Raw genomic sequence first — 19,009 nt, 5'->3', positions numbered from 1 at the left:
TTCGGCCGAGAAGTAAGGCTGCCTTGCGACTTAGAGTTTGGATGTAAGCATGGAAAAGACGTAGCTGGGGAGGACTACGTTAGTAAATTAAGAAACAAGCTGGATTACATTCATGACAAGGTGCGCAATCAAATGCAGCAAGCAAGTGACCGAATGAAAATGCGCTACGACAGCAAGGCTATTGAAGGTGGAAAGGTTTTTCACCGAAGCTGCAGAGACAGTGGGAGGCACCGTATAAGTAATCAAGAGGATAAATGATGTAATTTTCAGGATAAGGAAGCTTCCCAGAGAAAAACCGAAGGTCGTCCATTTCAACCGATTAGCGCCTTACACGCAGAACGAAGAAGAACTACGTCTTGCGGAAGTTCCGATGCAAGGTAGCAGTGATTACCAGAAGTTTATAGATCGCTATGGTGAGACACGCGTTGCACGGTTCGACGTCACACAGGAAGTTCATCAAGACCTCTTTACAGTTTCTGAGGAATACTCTCGCTCATTGTGTAGCGAACGACCTTCGTATGAGCAAAGGAATAGCAAGAGTATTCAGAAACAAATTTGGACGTCAGAAAGAACTATTTCGACAGCAGCCCAGAATCGAAAAAGCTTTGAAATGGAAGGCTGAAGGTTGGTTCATTTATTACCTAGTCACCAAGCAACATTCCCATCAGAAGCCATAGATTCTGATAGATCTATGGACGGCACTGCACAGCTTAAAACTTCCTTCAACGCTTTGGAGTTAGGAAATTAGCTGTTCCTAAGCTCGGTTGTGGACTGGACCAGCTGATTGGTTGTGCGAAGCATGCTGGAGGTGGTATTTCAGGATACTTGTATACGGATCCTGGTGTGCAGTTTCTACCCGAAGCAGGCCAAGGAGCCTAGAAAAACTGTGGAGTGCTTCTACCACCAGGAGTGGTAATGAGTGCAGGTTTCGTCACGGTAGCAGGTAGTTCAGTGCAGTTATAGTTCACAGTGCAAGCGACGGACTAGTGGAAATACATAGAAGTGACATAGTTAGAGTTTTTGAGTTATAAGTGTATTAAGTGTAGATAGCTAATTTTTAATCAGTTAGACGTTTTAATTAAGTGAAGTAAACGTTACATTATTTTTAATTTTTGAACATCGAATTACCCTAAAACGGCGCATTATACGAGAAAATATGAAGAATACTTTTATTGTACAAAACGTTCATATTAGACTCTTAACAAATGGAGAAAAATTCGAAGCCGAAAAAACTGCGCTTTTAACGGTTCCTAGTTTTACGGAACCAGACAAAATTTAATTTCGAAAATATAAAATATTTGAACATCTGCAGAAATATAACCTTTAAATGGAGTAACTATTACTCTTTTTCAGAATGTGGAAAATCATGTACGATTTTTCCAAAGTTTATTAAGTTAATGGTTCAACAAATTAGAACGGCACGGTAGGAAAGTGACCGAAACTAAATGCACACTTTTCACAACAGAAGGACTTTCTAAGTATTTCAATAGGGAACTCAACTTCGTTGTGAAAGCCTTGATGACGCCGGCATCATATAGGCATCACTGTATTCTGTTGAAATTACTACTGCATTTCTTCTCATTCAATGAAAAATAACTTTTGAGTGTGCTCCTGCACTGATGCTTTTCGGAAAGGAAAATGTAGAAAAAGGGGAATAGAAACGGAGGTTAAACATGAAAAAGGTGGAAATAACAGATCAACTGATAAGATAAATTGACCGTTTGTATGAGGAAGGAAAATGTTTTTGATGATGTCGTTGAAGGTAATGATTTTTTTTTTTAGTGTACAACGGATCTACATTCTCATTTTATACTTATTATTAGTGTCACCCCACGTGCTGCAAGGAACGAGGAGCGGATTAAGTTATTATCGCACAAATTATCATAGCTTCCGACATCTTATGTCAATGTGATGATTCAGTAAATGCCTTGAAACCTTCATACAACGAGCGCTCTTCCTACTCCTTCAGTGAGTACCTGAATAATGACTTAACGTTTTAGCCTTGTATGTACTTTTCTGTTTAGAGTTCATTTCTGTGAATCCTGTCAATGAAATAAATTTTCTTCATTTTGATAAATTAAACGTATAAAAATTGATATGTATGTATATTGAATTTATATGAATAAAGTAATGGGTCGAGATATGCACCGTTTCGGTGGATCCGCCTTTACGGACCGATTTGCCTGAAATACAGATTGCACTATGAACTAACTAGTCGAATCGGTTTTGTCCACCCCTGTCTGTGATCTGCAATCCTCTTTTGTCAAACGGATGCTAACCTGTATTAGACTGTTTTTCGGATCGGCGTCATTTGAGGGGTAAAGGAATCATCTATGTATATTCTATGACATTCATGATCACAAAACCTCGAATTGTTCTGGTCAATATTGTCAATCATAGTCAGTTTTCCTTCTTACCGCACGCGTATTCTGATATCATATATATAAAGTATGTATACAGGGGGAATTGTCTATTACTATTAGTCTTTTACTATTCTGACAGCCTGTCAGAATAGTAAAAAAACGATTATTTTACATACTCGAGTGCGTCAGATTGAGATTTAATGTGGTTAATAATTACATGTTGAAAAGTATACATTCTCTTAATCTGACAATTTAAGCGTGACAAAAATTTTACGCGTAGATTCTCGGGAGCGGTGGTTTTTTTCTTATTTTGTAGCTAATTATTCAAGATTAACGGAAAAATATAATCTGCCAGTTTCAGCAAGCCGAAACAACAAAAATTGGCAAAAAAGGTGTCGAAACATTTTTATTAATTATCTCCTTTCCTTAGCTTCAAATCGTTTCACATTCATTAAAAAAGATGTAGAGCATAACATTTTCTACAGTTTTTTCTACTTTCAAACGTTTCTGAAGCATATGGCGATGAATGTACATAAGGCTGGGATTCTACATCGACGAGTGCTCGCAATACTATCGATAGTAATTCTGTCAGAGTAAAGAGTCCTGCGCACTCGTGCTGTTACCTCACTCAATTTGTGATGGGCTTTTTCTCTCACCCTGGACGCTTCTTACCTTTGCTCGGGCGCCAGTGGGGCAATCAGTGGAACCCCACGTCTCTCAAAGAATCTCCAAAGAATTAGAGAACCTGGGTAGACTTGAATGATCAGTGGAGAAGGGTAGCAGTGAAAACTAGGGAGGTAGCGTCTTCTTGGTCTCTGCTTTCTGACGGTTTTTAATCGTTCAAAAAGTGTACCTACCTCTTCTGACGAAAATCTAGCTCTAACTGATTTAGGGAACTGTCTCTCACTGGCAAAAATAACTGGCAACAAAATAAACGTTCAGACTTTTATTCCTACTCGATTAAATTATATACAGAAATGTACAAGTAATAACAAATGTTGATGTTAACCGGCGGCCTGGTCGTTGTGGGGGCGGCTGATGAAATACGGTCTCTCCAGGAAAATACGGTTGAAATAGACGGTGAATACGTTTAAATATTGTACGGTCACTCCAGAGGAGTACGGTGGAAAAAATAGACGGTAATTACGGTTAACTTTTGAAATCCTGGCAAGTCACTCCCTCTGTCGGCGGAAATCGGTACAGTGGCTGGTCTCAGTCGAATGGCAGTGCACCCTGTCTCTCTCTCTTTCTCTTTCTTACCCTCTGTCGGCGGAAATCGGTACCGTGGCTGGTCTCAGTCCAATTGCAGTGCTGTCTCTCTCTCTCTCTCTCTCTCTCTCTCTCTCTCTCTCTCTCTCTCTCTCTCTCTCTCTCTCTCTCTCTCTCTCTCTCTCTCTCTCTCTCTCTCTCTCTCTCTCTCTCTCTCTCTCTCTCTCTCTCTCTGTGAGCCTCAAAATGGCTGCCAGTCAGACAGCAGGTCGGAAGAAGCTGTCAACCTGTAACTTGATCGGTCGGAAGTCGGCAATATATCAACAAAATGAGCAACAAAAATACGGTAGGAACCCCAAGCCCTCCTGTGACCCAACGGCGGTCGAACGGACACGGAAGCCGGCACTCTACACAGTCTACGATCACTAGATCAAGTTTAAACGGTAGGCAGCCAGTCCAACGGACCAAAGAAAGCGGAAACTAGCCCTCAGGTATGCACTACGTAAGGAATAATAATGCTACAAGTGACTTGCCTTAAACTTTCAAACTTCTTGACGTAATTTCCAGCTCACGGCAATAACACCTTACGCACTTTTCTCGGCAGCTCGATCTCCACTCCCTCGCTCTTAACCTTCAGCGCCGGCCGTCGAAGAAAATACCCCTCTCCTCGGAAAATTTGCCCCACTATGGGTAACTCATCTCTCCATTGGATGCACTCAAATTGTTCGGTCAATCAGCCGGCTCGGAAAGAAACAGAAACAACTGAAGAGAAGGAAAAACTGAACAAGTTGAAAGACCTCTCTCGACTAAGAAAATGTACGGTTGAACGGAAAGAATTCTAAAATATATGAATTCTGAAAACAAAAGACATATACGGTTTCAGCCACAAATATGGGACTGGTCGGTGGAAAACAATGTCAAAATATCAATCGGTAAAGACCTCCTGCGATGATATAACGGTTTTCTTCAAAAATATTGCGGTGGTCAGGTCTTATTATGAAAGTATCGGTGAAGAAATTTTCTTTTGTGGCGGAGCGAAAATCTGCCTCGTCACAAATTTTGATCGAGTTCAAGATTTCTCAATGAATTGTAATCACCAGTAGCATTTGTTGTTACGAATCAACAAAATTGGGAAAATACATACTGTTTATCACTTCAACTGTCAATGTTTCATTTGAAACGAATGAATCATTAATTCATTTGCAATAATAAATATCATTATTAACAACAACAAATTATTATGGGGCTGTTTGTCTTACATGGTTTTGAGCTGAAAATTTGCGTGTTTGGATTTCCTACAATGAACTGAAATTTTCAATCCTCTGCAACCTGCTACTGGAAACCTTTTTAGCGGTATCGAAGAAAAACTTTAAATAAGGGAAAAGAGCCTTTCCTAATCGCTTGAATATTTTGTGATTCCGGAAATCACAGAAAAAACTGATATTCTATGTCCTGATAAATAATTTTGACATTTCATGAATTATATCCATAGACCTATAATAACATGGACTCACTTTCACGTGACTTCTCAGTAGATTGAAATCGAGAGGTTGATTTTTATGATCAGGACATCCTAGATCCCCAAAATGTATGTCAGATATAAGTACCCTAACGGCCGTTTTCAATAAACCTATCTATCCATTGTTTCACTTACTGAAGATAGAAAAACCATCTGATTTCGTTTCTATGATCTATCTGTAGATATATTTTAGAATGGTTACCAATGGTTACTAATCGTCAGTAAGTGAAACGATGGATAGATAGGTTTATTGAAAACGGCCGTAAGTGCAGTTACTGTTACTTTAGGATGGGATGGGGGAGTCATTTAAAAATTACTCCAACTTTGCAATTCCACATCCTACAGCAGAACGAACTACCACTTGGATACATCGGGACAGGTTTTCCATCTGACCATTCTTTATTCAAGATGAATAAATTTTGAGGCTCTGAACTAGATGAAATGATCATATTATCGCATACGGCAAAGCATATGCGTTTTTTGAGGACCTTCAGAATAGCTCCTGCCACATATGCTACCGAAAAAACAACGGGAGATCCAGAAGAAAATTCTCTTGAAATTTTAACCAACAGTTCCTCAGGTGGCTTCTGGAACTGAGGTACCAGATCGGTCAAGGAAGCATCTTCTGAAATTTCCCTCTCCTCCCTCTCAAGGAAAATATTGAGGAATGATTTTAATTTGCAAAAAAGTTTATTAACTTAACTTAACAAAGCTGAAAGCTTTGATTAAACAAACCATTGAGTAGTTGTGTTTGTAGTTTATAAGGGAATTACACATTTGATTAAATTGGAGAAAACATGGAACCATATAAACAAAATTGATATTTTATGTAAATGAATATAATACCTGATGATAGGAACGTGGAAATACCTGATACAGCAGCATGTTCTTCATCAGTATTATATTCTACCTCATCAGCTACAACTAATTGAAAAACAATTAGAAATTTATAAGGGATTTACACATTTCATTTTAGAATCGAAGATAACATGCAACCATATGAACTAAATTGATATTTTATAGGAATGAATATAATACCTCACGATGGGAATGTAGAAGTACCTGATGTACCAGCATGTTCCTCTTCAATTAGGGAAGACATGCTTTCCAATGTGTTTGCTGAAACATCGAAATAAGAGTTAGCATTGTAATATATGAATATGAAAATAATGAACGTTGAACGAAAATAGTAATAACTGAAATAAGATTTTTACCTGCAGAAGAAGGGATTACCCAAGCCATGGGAATAGAATTTCTATTGATTTTCTGTAGAGTTGAATCAGTGAAAGCTTCATCCCTACTGAAATGGTTGTTGCAAATTCTGTGATGCCTTATAACGACGAATTATTTCAAACCCAGTGTTTGCATCCACAACTGATTCCTGCGAAAGAAAATATACATTTTCTCAAATGATCTTGGGTTGAAATAAACAATTTTTCTTACCTTTTGGGGTTGTATGGAAAACAAAATAATTTCCGAACTTCTGACTCAGAAGCCCCACATAATCAACACTTTCTATCAGCCATAATAAAATTCAAATCTAAATTAAATAACTCATTCTCAAAATTCTTCTGCACGAGGCGTTCTCTACGGAAATTCAAAAATAACTCTTACTACTGATCAGATGACAGAGTCCTACGCTTATTCCATATTTTTCATTTCAAATTATCCAGAAAGCGTAGGTAGCGTCCTCTGAAAATTGGCGAAGGAGATGTTTAATGAGAATAGACTTATACAAGTCACACAGAACAGACAGAGATGCAACATCATCCTTAACTTCGGACAGAATTAGGCTTGGAGTTAACCGTCTCGATTGTCTCTGAACTAAACTATCAAATTGAACTAACCCAACCTCAGTAAATATGACAAGTCCCGCGATCCACATCTGTCAGTGCGTGAAGCCCCACAAATTCGGGTGGTGTATCAGGATAGAGGGAAAGGAAACTCGAGGTTTAACGCTCTGATAGAGAAGTCTAAATTAGGAGCGAAACGCTCCCGGTGCGCCCCAGCCAATGACTGAAAAGGCCTTTTGATGTCAACATGTAATGTGCGTTCAGAAAAATTCTTCGTCAATTAGGTTAGTTATGCTATAAAATTGTAAACGCGACGCTTACCTTCTGTTGTAACATATTGTGGTTATCTTTGAAATTTGATAAAAATGTCAAGCAAGTTTTCCGGATTTTTGCGAAAATTTGCTAGGAATTTTTCTTAACCTTTGAATGACTCAAATTGGATGTTAATTGCCGACATTTGAAAGAAACAATTTTCAATCACTAAATGTCCAAAATGATTCTTTTGAATTCTAAAAGATATGAAACAATAATGATTTTTCTACTGGATTTTAATTTTTGAAAAAATTATCTTCCAATACGAATCCTTCATGTTAAGGCGTTTGAATAATAATCTAAATTAGTTCAGATACATAATATCCATTGGTATAAAAATCAACAAAAAATGTGGCCATCATCCCTCGGATTTTATCAACAGAAAGACGATTCCGCAGAGGAACGGTTTTTTACCACACATCGGTCGAATCGCAGCGATATGAACGGATGGAAAAGAACGATGCAACTCTGTGGCCGGCTTTAGACGATGCCAGTTAGTAGTCTGTACGATGTATGGATATATTCGAGCCACCTGGCTGCAAACGAGGTCCAGCTTAATTCTTCTTGATTCTTCTGGAATGGTGAATGACCTCAATATACGGTTCCTACAAACTGAGAGTTTCGAGCAAATGGATACCTACATGCTGCCGTCTTCACTCTGGCGATGTGATATATTAAGTCAACCTCCTCGATGTCTGAAGTCACTACTTCAGACATCGAGTAAATTATCAGGTTCATTCGAACCCAAAAGTTAACCCACGTAATAGAATTTGAAGGAGAGTTATTGATAATTTGGTTCTGCTTTTGAAATTTTCTAGTTGAACATTTTTCTTCGAAATCACTTGCTCGAAAGTAATACCGCTAAATTCACATTATTGTAGAACTTTGATGTAGACTCATTGACTTGCCTAATTATTTTATCCATAACTTTCATGACAACGAATCGAATTTGATTTCCCCGTTTTAATGTTGGTATAATAATGTGCATGGTGGAATCTATTTTGAAATATTGTGTGGAATCTCATGGAAGTTTTGTTTTATTACAGGATACAAATGCTATTCCAGCCTTGAAACAGTGTTTGAAACTTGATTCTGGTCATCTACCAGCTCTGATGGCCCTGTCAGTGTCGTATACAAATGAAAATTTGTATAACCAAGCATGCGAGACGCTGCTCTGTTGGCTGAAAAACAATCCTAAATATACTGATTTGGTACCACCTGATTTCATATTAACTGGGCAAGTTTCAAGTATATTAGATCCGTAAGTTTGCAAGTTTGTGGCGGGTGCTTCATACAAATTTTCAAGCTTAATATATGTTTCATATGTTGTCCGTAAACTAAATGCTTGACTGGTCTTAATATTTTAATATCAAACTGAAATATTGTTAGTTTCAAAGATATTAATACTTTCAATTTCTTGAAAATTAACTTACTGTTGATAGGCCAATTTTTCTATTTTTTCAAATACATACAATAATATAGTATTTCCCATTTTTATTTAAGAAATATTGTATGGTATACTAACCTCTGCCAAAACTCATACATATGCTACATTGTTTGAAAACAAGAAATGTAGTATTATTATTACTATTAGTAAATTGGAGCCGAGGCTAGGCCAATAAGCCGCTCTAAATGTACAGAATTTTAGCAAATAAAGTTGGCAGTGCACTTCCTAGAGAGATAACAAACAAAGAGTCGATTATCAGAAATTATATCACACATCCTCCACATATATATATACAAGCTATATATATAAATAGCAATATCTCTCGAATCACAGCCACTGTCTAGTGGATGGACCATGAAGTTTGATGTACTGAATAATGCCTTAAAAATTACAAGTGATTAATGAACGTTTGATAGACAGTCGGTGAATAATAGGTCATTAATCACTCGTGATTAATGTCATAATGCTTAAGGAAACGGGTAGATCGTGATTGATAACAAGTATATGAATCGTACAAATATATAATATAATAAGATACCTACGGGTAGACGGCGTTAGGAAGGTTCAGAAGAATATGTTTTATGTCCAGTAATTTTCCTCGGTTTTCGAGTTATTCGACATTTTCGAAAATTGAAAAAAATTACACTCTTTGCCACTCATTTAGGTGTCAAGACTCCGAAAGAGGAATTTTCGCAATCTGCTTTTTGGATAGTATCCCAGGATATATGCGCTATCGAATGTAATTTATGATTTTCTGGGCCCATGCATAGTCTTTCTTCAAACCAAGATCTCAGTTAAATTTCCTGTTTTGCTTATTCTTCTCCCAAGTTTAGCCTAGCATGGTGTGGTGTGAAAATAATATGGTTACCTGATTGTCAAAGCAAGAAAAATCATGCCTGTTTCACTGAGATTTTGAAATGGTATAACTAACTGTATTTCCAGCATTAAATACGAAATAAATTTCTATTACAATGGGCCAAGGCCTAGTTTTTTTTATTATTTTCAGCAACTGAAATGAGACATGCAAGTAGAATAAAGACATCATTATTATAAGATGTAGAGCATCTAGTATGATGACCACTTTGAACACCTTTCATAAAACTTAATTCAATGAAACGATATTTTTAAATTATTATTTTTCCCCGTTTTCTTTCATTATTAAGTCCTATACGAGTACTTATGAAATTAATGTCTTTGAAAGAATTTCAAATAATGAAGTTAATTTTAGCACTTTCTGAATTAAGAACAATATAATATAATATATCATTAGAGAGAGAGAGAGAGAGAGAGAGAGAGAGAGAGAGAGAGAGAGAGAGAGAGAGAGAGAGAGAAAATTTATTGCTATAGCAAATGGCTAACGACTTGCGTCTTACTGCCAGTATTATGTACATTTCATTGTATATTACAATTCATTCTGAACCTTAATACAATTATACACTGTTTAGTAAAAAAAAAAATTCACATATTATATACATATAAACTACAGCCGACGATGGCTGTCATTTGAAATCTTTAATTGTCTCTATTATATTATTATATAATATCGTTTGTTTCGTTTTTACATAAAATGTTTGAAGTGGCTGTCATGAGCTCTAATACACCTTCTTATGAATGATTGCTTTATTCTGCTTGCATGTCCCATTTGAATTGCTTAAAATTTTAAAAACAAGGTTCACATTAATCTAGGCCTCGACTGATAGTAATAGGAATTTATTTTGTATTAAATGCTGGGAATACAGAGAGTTTTATAACATTCCGGAATCTCAATGAAACAGGCATTTTTTTTTTATTTTGGAACCACATTATTTTTCACAACACGCTAGGTTAAACTTGGGGAAAAAATGAGCAAAAGAGAAAATTTGAGTAGGATCTTTGTTTTCGAAAATGTCGAATAACTCGAAAACCGAGGAATTTTTACTAAACCTAAAACATATTTTTCTAAACCGCCCTATCGTCCTCTACCTGAAAGCATCATATTATCCATTCATTACGCTACACCCTGTATATTTTCTCATGGCATCTTGATAGTAATTTTATTTTGTACTGTGATCATTGAAAGTGTTATCCAGAGGCAAGTTTTAGAGTAAGATTTTTGGTATTTAGTTACTCTTGCATTCGAAAACTGCTGCAGTCAGCCACCTTGCGTGACGTTCTTTTTTAGGACAGCCTGCTTATGCTTTAATGAAATAGGAAATAGGAATATAACATTTGGTGTTAATTATGTGTTGTTGTACTTTTATTCCTGAATAGCCATTAAAATCAATAATAATTAATTGTCCTACTGAGACTACAATTTATATATAATGTGAAGAATATAAATCCCTGGTATACAGGGTGTCCCGGGAAGAATGCGACAATCGGATACCATGAATTAATGTCATCAGGCTGAACTCGTATTAATAGTTTTTGAGCGCCTGAGTGCCTTCCTTTGGGATGCCTTCCAGGGTGATGTTAATCTTATGAGTAAAATTTCATAGTTCGATAACTCTTGAACTAATCGACCGAATGATTTCAAATTTTGTAGTTTTCTCTTCCTTTACTATCACCTTTCTCCAATATTTCTGAAACTGAATAAATCAGTTCCGTTCTGGCAAATTTTTAACTATTCCTATTTTCGAGAATATTGGATTACCCTGTACGTGGACAAAAAGAATTAATGCAAAATAAAAATTCTAAATCTTTGCTTGGTACCGTCATACATGGTGATCAATAAACATTCCCTTATGAGTGAAACTTCATATTTCAGTATATCTTGAACTTATCGGTAGAATTATTTCGAATTTTGCAGTTTTAGCACCCTCTATGACTCTATGAGAAAACTAAAATTTTTCACAGCCCATAGGTCAGAAATTACAGGAATTGTTGATTCCGTCTCTGGTGAATTGCGATTTATCGTATTTCTATGATCTGATGCACTGAAAAAAAAACGAAAAACAATCAAATTTGACATCAAACCTCTTCCATTTGGCGATTTGATCTGTTAACGAAATGCCTTTTCAATATTCTCGAGAGAGTATACGGAAATGATTCCCTTGTATGGTTTTGAGAGATATGTGGCTTGGACTCCTAGATCTGACACCGTTGGATTCTTTTTTATGAGGAGCGCTTAAGCAAGAGTTCTATGCAGTACAGATAAACAGTAGGGAGCAACTACTACGAAAATTTATTGATGCTTGCGATTTTATTAAATCACAACTGAATACGATAGAAAAAGCGGTAAAACAACGTGCTCAAAAATGTATTGAAATGGAGGGATACCATTTTGAACAATTACTGAACTGGAAATTTTTTCATTCAATATATTTGCTGTTTTTTGTTATATTCATTATCCAGTTTGTTGATTTGAAGTTTTCTCAAATAAATTCGTTTCATTTATGAAAACTTTTCTATTATCTCGTACTATTAATTTCGTAAGCACCGAGTGGGGTAGGTAAGAGGGGACAATCAGCTGTTTTGAGGTTTGGGAATTGTCTGTTTCTTCGAAAACCGCCCACAAAAGTCTTACATTTGATTTTAAACTTTGGAATTGAGAGACAATTGGACTGTTCCAGATATTGTATTATCTAAAGAGTTTATTAATTATATTTCTAAGCGGAAATCTACAGGGAATCAGGGAATGTATCAATTTAATGATATTGTAGCGTTTTCTTCACTTGATTAAAACGTCCGACTGGTTGAGATTATCTTTTTACACTTATACTAACATTAATAACTGAAAAACTATGTCATTACTACTATTTATTTCCACTCTTCCTTCGCTTGCACTGTGAACTGTACTGTACACTAATCCTGCCCTGCTCCTCCGCTGGGCTTATATATATAACAGTCTCCGTAAATAGCATCTCCAGCATGCTTCGAACAACCCGCCAATTCAGCTGGTCCAGTCCACAACCGAGCTTGAGAACAGCTAATTTCCTAACTCCAAAGCGTTGAAGGTCTTCTTTCAAGCTATGCAGTGTTGTCAATGATAGGTTGGCTTCTGATGGAAATGTTGCTTGGTGACTAGGTAATAAATGAACCGACCTTCAGCCTTCAATTTCAAAGCTTTTCCGATTATTGGCTGCTGTCGCAATAGTTCTTTCTGACGTCCAAATTTGTTTCTGAATACTCTACCTATACCTTTGCTCACGAGAAGGTCGTTCTATACACGATGAGCGAGAAAGTATTCCTCAGAAACTAAAGAGGTCTTGATGTACTTCCTGTGTGGCAACGCGTGTCTCACCATAGCGATCTGTAAACTTCTGGTAATCCCTGCTACCTTGCATCGGAACTTCCACAAGACGTACTTCATCTTCCTCCTGCGCATACGGGGCTAATCGGTTGAAATGGACGACCTTCGGTTTTCCTCTGGGGAGCTTTCTTATCCTGTAAGCTACATCATCTCTTGATTACTTCATACGGTCCCTCGCACTGTCTCTGCAGCTTCGGTGAAGAATCTTTCCTCCTTTGTGGATTATGTAACCACACCAGATCTCCAGTGGTGAATCCACCTTAAATAGCCTTGATGTCGTAGCGCATTTTCATTCGGTCACTTGCTTCCTGCATTTGATCGCGCACCTTGTCATGAATGTAATCCAGCTTGTTTCTTAATTTACTAACGTAGTCCTCCCCAGCTACGTCTTCTCCAGGCTCACATCAAAACTCCAGGTCTCAAGGCAGCCTTACTTCTCGGCCGAACATTATACTGGATGGAGTTTCCTTGGTAGATTCTTGAACCGAAGATCTATATGCCATGGTGAATAGATGTAAATATTCACCCCAGTCCCGCTGGTGATCAGAAACTACTTTGGCTAGATGTTTTCCCATGGTCCAATTCATTCGTTCGACCATTCCGTCTGATTGTGGATGGAGAGGTGTAGTCCTTGTTTTGTGAATCCCCAATTTCCTGCATTCTTCTTGGAATAACGTCGACTCAAAATTTCGGCCTTGATCACAATGCAGCTCTTGAGGTATTCCAAATCTTTGACCAATTTATCAGCTACCGTACTTGTCTCTTGATGAGGAATACCGTAGGCTTCCATCCATTCTGTGAAAAAGTCCATCGCTACCAAAATGTACTTGTTTGATATCCTAATCTGAACCCTCTACAATCACTAGTATTCATTTTCAGTCATAAAACTTGTTCACGCACAAGTCTGAAATATTGCTAATCCGGTTCTGTTTTTCAAATTTGATATAAATTTCGAGGAAGGCAGTCGTAAAAGGTGACAAAAATGTAAAATTTGAATTAATTGTAAAGGGTGACAAAATTTGAAATCATTCGGTCGATTAGTTCAAGAGTTATGTGATTTTCACTCATAAGATGATATTGATTCATAGTATCCATTTGTCGCATTCTTCTCGGGATATCCTGTACTGAATGAACTTCAGCTCTGTTTATCATATCGAGCACAATTTGTCTGACATATTCAAACAATCTGTCACTATCATAAAACATTTGTTTGTTGTTTCACACAGCCGCCTTTAGGTGCCCGTGATTCAGCGAGCTACTGAGTTGAAATGGAGCCACTTTCTCATCCTTTGAAGAGCTGAAATTTCAAACTGCCATGGTAGCTCAAACGATTGGAAAATTAATTGTTGCAACTTATGAAGTCATCATTCACCTGTTGATAATTTACAGAACAGAAAATCTCAAACAACTACTAAACTACCTACATGATTTTCACTTGGCTGAATTATTTAACTACTGCACGTGTTTCGCTATCACAATAGCATCTTCAGGTGGCTGAAGCTAAACTGAAGATACCACGTGCCGTGGCTTAACAACTAATTTTGGGGAAATAAAATGATGTGTTTTTAGTTCAGTTATCTTCACCTACAATGTCAAAATATCGAAGATGAGGAATTTCGTTTGTGAATTCTATTTCTAACTCAAAATTCCTTCTATTGAATGTGTCGGAAATTTCTTGAACTTCATATTTTTATTGTGGACAAACCGAGCTGAAACTTCAACATGTCATTCCTGAAGAAAGATTAATGCTTCCCTAATTATTTTTTTTTCTATTTGCAGTATGAAGAGTAAAATGGTTCAAGATATCTTCATAAAAGCTGCTCAGAGGCATCCTGTCAATATTGATTACGAAGTACAGTGTGCTCTGGGGGTGCTTTTTAACTTATCAGGGGACTTTGATAAAGCAGTTGATTGCTTCAAGGCGGCTCTTGCTGTGAAACCGGATGTAAGCATTTTATCTTAATGAGACTAATATTATTCATACAGGATGGTGGCAAATTCAATGTTCACCTCTACTATCTTCCAGAATATACCTCTTCAACTTTACGGATAGCAATCCCCAATAATCATTTAATTAACTAGTTTTATAGTTACAGCTATAAATGTTCGAGAATATTAATGGCTAAAAAAATGAACGAGAGTTGATTACAATATTTTTCCGTCGTCCTCATTTTTCATTGAAAAAGGGAATTCTTGATCACAACAAAAGTTTTAGCAGATCCAGACACATTTGGCATGTTATAAATTTTCTATGCTCGTTGCAGGAAAGTCCATTAAGATTTGATGCCCTATCAAAATTTGAAACTGTCATTTTTGAAGGGGAAAATGGAGGATTAAGATTTTAATGAAGTATTAAATTTTAATGGACTTTCCTCCAACTGGACGTCAAACATTAAATTCTCAAATGCCACCACTTTTTTGGGTCTCTCAATAGAAGGAAATTCTTTGTCATCCTCTTCATTCACAATCTTTCTGATTGTGGAAATATTCAGCTGAAATATAAGTCGTTTAGATTCAGATGAAACATTATATAAATTCTCTTACATTGAATATGTTCGCTACAGTCTGACGTATTGTGGATTTTAGAATATCAGGGTATAACTATTTGAATGAGCGGACCTGAATTCTAAATAGCGCTTCCTGAAACCCTGTCTCTTTTTTCAATCACTTTCGGCATTTTCGTAATAAAAATTGATATTAGTTGTGGCAACGGCCTTATGACATTGACGACATTTCATGAGTGCCAACCTTCTCCGTTCTAGTTACAAAATCTTGAGAAAATTATTTCATGGCCAACCGACTGCTAAAATTAATGTGAATGGAGTATACATATAAGAAAAACTAAATTAGTCTTCGTTTATCATACAATGGTATTAAATTTTTGGTGCTCATTGATATTTGTCAAGAAATGGTTATTTATTATTGGTTATTGATAATTTTTCTATGTCCCTTTTTGGCTATCCATATTATGTTCAAGAATGGATGTACAGTGGATATCCGCGCAAGGATAACAAAAACAATTCTCCTAGAAGGAGGCTTGTTGGAAGTCTATTATGGACCATATTTTCAATAACGTTCGTACAAGCCACGTTCTCTCAGGGATTAAGGCGTCCGTCTTGAGGGAATGTTTTATATTTTTCCATTGTTCGTTTGATAATGCTTGTTGCAAGTTCACTTCGGACTTTATTTTCGAAGACATTGCCTATATTATGCGGGTCAAGTATTATATTAGGACTATGATATGGACTTATTAATTAACATGTTTGTTTTGATATTAAAGTTTCGAATAAGTCACATTTGAACCGGCCATCAGATATTATTGCAAAACTTCTTTCACTATTTGGATGCTCTAATATCGTCCAATTCGTGATCAATTGACTCTTTTATAGGCATTAGTCAACGAATTTCAACGATCTGCATATTATGATAGAGAAACTTAATTGATTACCCGCCACGATTGAAGAGCTAAAAAAACATCCGACGTGTAATGGCTGAAATAGGCCTGCATTTATTGGAAAGTGTTTTGAAGAACTTCGATACAAGAAGGTTATCGTGTCAGGGGAACCACGAAGGCATTTGCCTGATATCGTATTTTATATTTAACTCCCAAGCTTGCACTTCCTTCTCATAGCGAAAAAATCAGATTTGTTCAATAGTTTAACTTTTATTAACAGAGTAAATTCGAATAACCGAATTTCACTGTTTCGTGTGATTTCAATAAAGAAAGTTCAATTCGCATGTTCACTTTGTGCTCGTTGAGCAATATGCCATTTTGACCGCATTTCACTTGCGTATTGAAATTATTCTAGGATGCCCGACTCTGGAATAGACTGGGTGCCACATTAGCCAATGGATCGCGCTCTGAAGAAGCCGTGGAGGCATACCATAGAGCCCTCAGTCTCTCTCCCGGATTTATTAGAGCTAGATATAATGTAGGAATCACATGTATCAATTTAAATGCCTATAAGTAAGTATTACTTGATTTCAGCGTTACTCAATTTGCTTATTCGAAATTTTCCAGACAAGCTGCGGAACATTTTTTGACCGCTTTGAACCAACAAGCTAGAGGTGAAGATATTACTAATTCGGGTGGTAAATCACAAATGTCCGATACTATTTGGTCAACTCTGAAAATGTGTGTGACTCTCATGAAAAGGACAGATCTTAAACCAGCTATCGAAGCCAAAGACCTAGCTACATTGAATAAGGCCTTGGATGTTATGGATGAACCCACAGTGTGAATTGTGTTTGAAATAAAATTGAAAATTATGTATACTTGTGAGGTAAAAGTCGATATTTCATTTAATGTTTCAAATACTCAAGTTGATCGCAATATGTCATTCTGAAAATCTGTAGAATCTTTTCATACTTGCTTTTAAAAAGGAGCATAATCAGTTATGAACTTAAATTTTACAAAACATAAAAAAATGTTCACAGGGTGTGTCTCTGACTTGTACATACCTATGTTTCAAGAGGGCGTTCCTACGAAATCCTTTTTCTTTTCACAATTTTTTTGAATTCGGCTTGGTTAAACATAATATATGTTTAACCAAGCCGTTTTAAGAAGAATTTTCATAATGTGGTACTCCAGGCAATTAACGCCAACCTAAGAAAAATTTTTTCTTTTATAATTGTTTTTCAAATAGAAGGAGAACTCGAATCATAGATTCAAAATAGTCTTCTAAACCGCTGAATGGTAGATAAGATTTCCGTGCTGATATCATGTTTTCAAAGACGTTATTTTGAGCGTTATTAAAACTACTATGCTTATATATAGAATATAGAATGCTAGACACAAAAATAAACGTAACATAACAGTCGCATATAAATTTTGTTGTTGAAATTATAAGAAATCTGTACAAATCACCGATAACCAACATAACGGTACTGCTGGGAACGGCGAGAACTGTACGCAAGTACATGGGAAATTCAGAGGAACACCGTCTGCTCCGACAGGAAGTGCGGACGGAGCAGGAATCCAACCGACGGCAGGGAGGCGATGAGCGACCCGGACCCGACCACCACCACGAGCCCGAAAACCTGGAAAGGGCTCCAACAGAGCTTAATCCTTTTGATATCTGGAATAAGTGAATTTTCCTCTGGAGAGGAGTGTGAAAGCCGCAAGGCTAAAGTCAATAATAAATCTACATTTGATAGCGACCGACGCCAGTCGGGCAAATGGACTGTAAATATGCTTACCGCAGTTGAAACAAGTCAAAGATCTTCGCAAAATGCGTTGGGAGAAATTCAATTAGCCCTCCATTTTACGACTAATAGAATCATTAAAGCTAGCCCTCTTGAAATGTTGATAGGAAAAATAGCAAAACCGTTTGGACTAATGACATTAGGTTATGATAATGAAACAATCGATGTTCATGCCTTGAGAGATTTATCATTACAAAATATGGAAAATGCTGCCTCATACGATAAGTGCAGATTTGATAGTAATAAAGCAAAAGTTATTAACTTCGAAGGTGGGGATCATGTGTTATTGAAAAATGAGGAAAGACATCAGACAAAGTTAGATCCAAAATTTAGGGGACCATTTGTTATTTTAGAGATTCTAAAATGGTAATATTTGCTTAAATCGTTGACTAATAAGAGAACGTATAAGTATGCTCATGAATTTTCAACAAAAATGCCAGAAAGTTATATTCCTATAAGGAGTTAGATGAAATTGATGGAGAAGACGTTGAAAGAGACGTTGAAGATCTAAATCAGGAAAACGTTGAAAAAAACGTTGATGGTATAGATCAGGAAAACGTTGAAAGAGACGTTGAAGATCTAGACCAGGAAAACGTTGGAAAGGACGTTGAATATCTAGACCAGGAAATCGTTGGAAGAGAAGTTGTACATGAAGACGTTGAAAAAGACGTCAGGAAATTGAGAAAGAAACGTTTGAGCGAACGTAAAAGTTGAAAGATTGTTAATAAGCTAGAACTATTGCATTGCGCTGTAATTGCAAATGTAAAACTGAACTGAAATGATGGTTTTATCATGGTGTAATGAGCTGCAGGCATATTGCAATAGTCGGAACATAATATTGAAGTAGATACTAACGATTTTGACTGATATACTGTGCGAATAAAAATTGAAGTGGAAAGCGGTCAACTTTTTTGTAGACTTTGTTTTTAA

The 19,009-nt window shown here is 36.6% G+C and overlaps 2 protein-coding genes across 3 annotated transcripts in view; both read left to right on the top strand.

The window, feature by feature from the left end:
* LOC123313803 (peroxisomal targeting signal 1 receptor) overlaps nucleotides 1–17,311 on the top strand; it is a 36,890-nt gene extending 19,579 nt beyond the window's left edge. Inside the window, exons 7-10 of one of the 2 annotated variants that reach the window (XM_044898829.1) lie at nucleotides 8,243–8,433; nucleotides 14,654–14,819; nucleotides 16,684–16,841; nucleotides 16,896–17,311. In XM_044898829.1, the coding sequence (XP_044754764.1) occupies nucleotides 8,243–8,433; nucleotides 14,654–14,819; nucleotides 16,684–16,841; nucleotides 16,896–17,115 (735 nt within the window). In that variant the 3' untranslated portion in view covers nucleotides 17,116–17,311. Of the gene's footprint in view, nucleotides 1–8,242; nucleotides 8,458–14,653; nucleotides 14,820–16,683; nucleotides 16,842–16,895 lie in introns of both variants that reach the window. The other variant, XM_044898828.1, reaches the window with a different exon arrangement.
* A 901-nt stretch (nucleotides 17,312–18,212) lies between these two features.
* LOC123313070 (ring-infected erythrocyte surface antigen-like) lies at nucleotides 18,213–18,793 on the top strand. The gene is made up of 2 exons (XM_044897765.1): nucleotides 18,213–18,394; nucleotides 18,520–18,793. The coding sequence occupies exons 1-2, from the start codon at nucleotides 18,213–18,215 to the stop codon at nucleotides 18,791–18,793; spliced, it is 456 nt and encodes a 151-aa protein (XP_044753700.1).
* Nucleotides 18,794–19,009: the final 216 nt, after the last annotated feature.

Source organism: Coccinella septempunctata, chromosome 5 (assembly GCF_907165205.1).
Source record: "Coccinella septempunctata chromosome 5, icCocSept1.1, whole genome shotgun sequence".
In the NCBI taxonomy this organism is placed as follows: domain Eukaryota; kingdom Metazoa; phylum Arthropoda; class Insecta; order Coleoptera; family Coccinellidae; genus Coccinella; species Coccinella septempunctata.
The sequence above is the reverse complement of the archived record's forward strand: the minus strand, read 5'-3'. Positions and strand labels throughout refer to the sequence as shown.